This window comes from Solanum pennellii, chromosome 11 (genome assembly GCF_001406875.1).
Source record: "Solanum pennellii chromosome 11, SPENNV200".
Taxonomy (NCBI): Eukaryota; Viridiplantae; Streptophyta; class Magnoliopsida; order Solanales; family Solanaceae; genus Solanum; species Solanum pennellii.
This window is the reverse complement of record NC_028647.1, coordinates 41120741-41123296: the sequence shown is the minus strand read 5'-3', so window position 1 is coordinate 41123296 and position 2556 is coordinate 41120741. Positions and strand designations below refer to the sequence as shown.

The following is a 2556-nucleotide window of genomic DNA, read 5'->3' as shown; positions in this document are numbered from 1 at the left end:
TGCTGCTTCCGTCACAAAGTTCAGAGACTCAATTCATTAAAGAGTCTGTGACGGCCCGTCATGTCTGCGACGGTCCGTCCTGCCATTTCGTCGCGAAGTTCAGAGAGTCGATCTCAGTACCCAAATTTCTAAATTCTAAGTGTTTTGGAACGAGACCCCCTCGACGGTCCGTCGTGCCCATGACGGTCCGTCGTGGGATCCGTCGACCCAGACCGTGATTTCTAGAAATAAACTCTGCTGCTCCAAACGACTAAACAGGTCGTTACAGTCTCCAATCTATCTCCTCATTTCTTGCAACTTCTTGAAACACTATAACCAAGTTTGATTCTTGCAATGCCTCATCATCAGTGAGAGCTCTTTGTTCTTAGATTGTTGTCAAGGCTGCCAGCTGGTTTGAAATGTCAACCTTTCTTTGTTTCCAATTGCCCCTGTTATTTCCATTCTACTCTTTTAACTTTTCTTTTAGCATCTTCAGTTTCTCAGCTAAAATATAGTCAGGGCCTCCCCTTAACAACAAAAGCTCCCCACCACTGGCTTACCTTTTCTTTGAACCCTTGTACCCTCGGCCTCCAACTTTCAAATTTGATATTATTTCTTGAAGTTCAACTCTCCACAAGATAGCATGATTGGATTGTGGTCAGATCCTATCCTGTCAATCTATGAAAGGGAGATGTTGGCATTAGTTACTGCAGTACAGAAGCGGAACCTTATTTGTTGGGGAGGCGCTTTATTATCAAAACAGACCATTACAACCTTAAATTCCTATGGTAGTAGAGGATAATAACACCTACCCAACAGAAATGGTTGGTAAAAACTGAAATTGCTTGGCTATGACTATGCCATTGCTTATAAAAAAAGGGAAAGAAAACATTGCAGCTGATGCCTTCTCAATAAAAGGAGGATCCACCTCAAGCTGCTTAGCATATAGAAACTTTACATGGGACTCATTTGACACTTCATATTCAAACTTTTTATCTATGCTCTTGAAAATTCTGACGATGATTTTCTGACTTTGGAAAATACACCTTTTCCCATGCCATTTTAATACCTGTACTATGTTGAGCGTGGAAGTTAAATTTAGGATAGAGGGAGTAAAACAAACATTTAATAAGATGGAAAACAGTAGGAATTCATTTTGCATTCTAATCAAAGAATTACCAGATTATTCATAGAATGTAGAGCTGTTCTTCATCAATTGACTACTGATTTTATTCCATCTTTTGAGGCAAAAACTGAGTGAGAGAAGTTTTGCTGGAAGATGCCTCGTGATCTTAGAAATTGTTTATCTCTAATGTAATGGTTGTTTAGGTCACAAGCATCATCTTTGTGTGGTTCAATCTATTTTAGAAGCAGCACATCTGAACAAGCATGACAAAATATTTTCCGTCTCGATATTGTTGCCATTTGTTGGAGGGTCACATTGCATGTGTTATATGATCTGCTTTTTTGAATATGTGCTATTTTTATATGAAAAAATGATGTGTTATGTAGGTTTTGAGATATGTTGGAGTCGTAGATGTTGTCAGTGGAAAAGGAACTGTTGAGCTGCAAAAATACAGCAAAGAGCATCCATTTGCACAACTCTCTGGATCAGATAACATAATTGCATTCACAACTGAAAGATATGCGAAGCAACCTCTAATAGTGCGTGGTCCTGGTGCTGGTGCTGAAGTGACAGCTGGTGGAGTATTCTCTGACATTTTACGGCTTGCATCATATCTTGGCGCTCCATCATAAGTCATTTACTGCGATCCACTCATTCTGCCTTTCCGAGTATCATCAATTTTACTTCTGCATTTCTGAGTAACCATCATTTATTCTTCTGCCTCTGTAATGTTTCACATGAATGGTGTTTGGAGCTTCAGCTAAAGCGTGGCTCACTCTGTGACTATGTTGACTAGGCTCTTCTCTTCTTCTATAGAAGTAATTGTAACTTGCTCATTTATGAATTGACCAAGATGCACATATCTTGTTAGGGGCACTTCCTTGTTAGTGAAGTGGATTGGTTATGTATTTTGAGGCAATAAATGTTATTCTCAGTGTAGAAGATGGATTTCATTTCCTTTAATTATCATCTCCCATATGGAGTTCCAAATTCAATGAAGAGTTTTTTCCACAACAGATAAAGAGTCAAATGATGTTTGTGTATTGGCTACCCCGTCCAACTTGCATACACCAGACACCCAGTTTTTCTATGTTCCAGTCGTTATTCACGTTTGAATGTAATTTAGAGAGTATAATGGAAGAAATGTCATTAGGACTAGACAACAAGGTATATTAATGATCACTGTTTTCAAACGCAAACGGACATAACATTGAACAACCAGGGGATGGATTATAGGTGATAAAAAAGTTTTAAAATTTAAAGAGAGTCATACTAGTTTTAATTATAGTGTAGGTGACAGATTTTTAATTAATTTTTAAAAATAGTTAAATAGACCCTTAAGTTTTTATTCACACTTTCACCCAATTGAATTAAAATCCTAAATTTTTAAGTAGGAAGATCCTCAAATCAATTTTTTTTGTTCTCTTCCAACACCCGCTCTTTTCACGTTT

General features: G+C 37.8%; 1 protein-coding gene across 2 annotated transcripts in view; it reads left to right on the top strand.

Annotated features, from left to right (window-relative positions):
* The window catches only part of LOC107004589 (bifunctional aspartokinase/homoserine dehydrogenase, chloroplastic-like), a 30574-nt gene extending 28474 nt beyond the window's left edge, over positions 1–2100 (top strand). For both annotated transcript variants that reach the window (XM_015202846.2, XM_015202845.2), the window contains exon 18: positions 1492–2100. In XM_015202846.2, the coding sequence (XP_015058332.1) occupies positions 1492–1737 (246 nt within the window). In that variant the 3' untranslated portion in view covers positions 1738–2100. The remainder of the gene's footprint in view (positions 1–1491) is intronic.
* Positions 2101–2556: the final 456 nt, after the last annotated feature.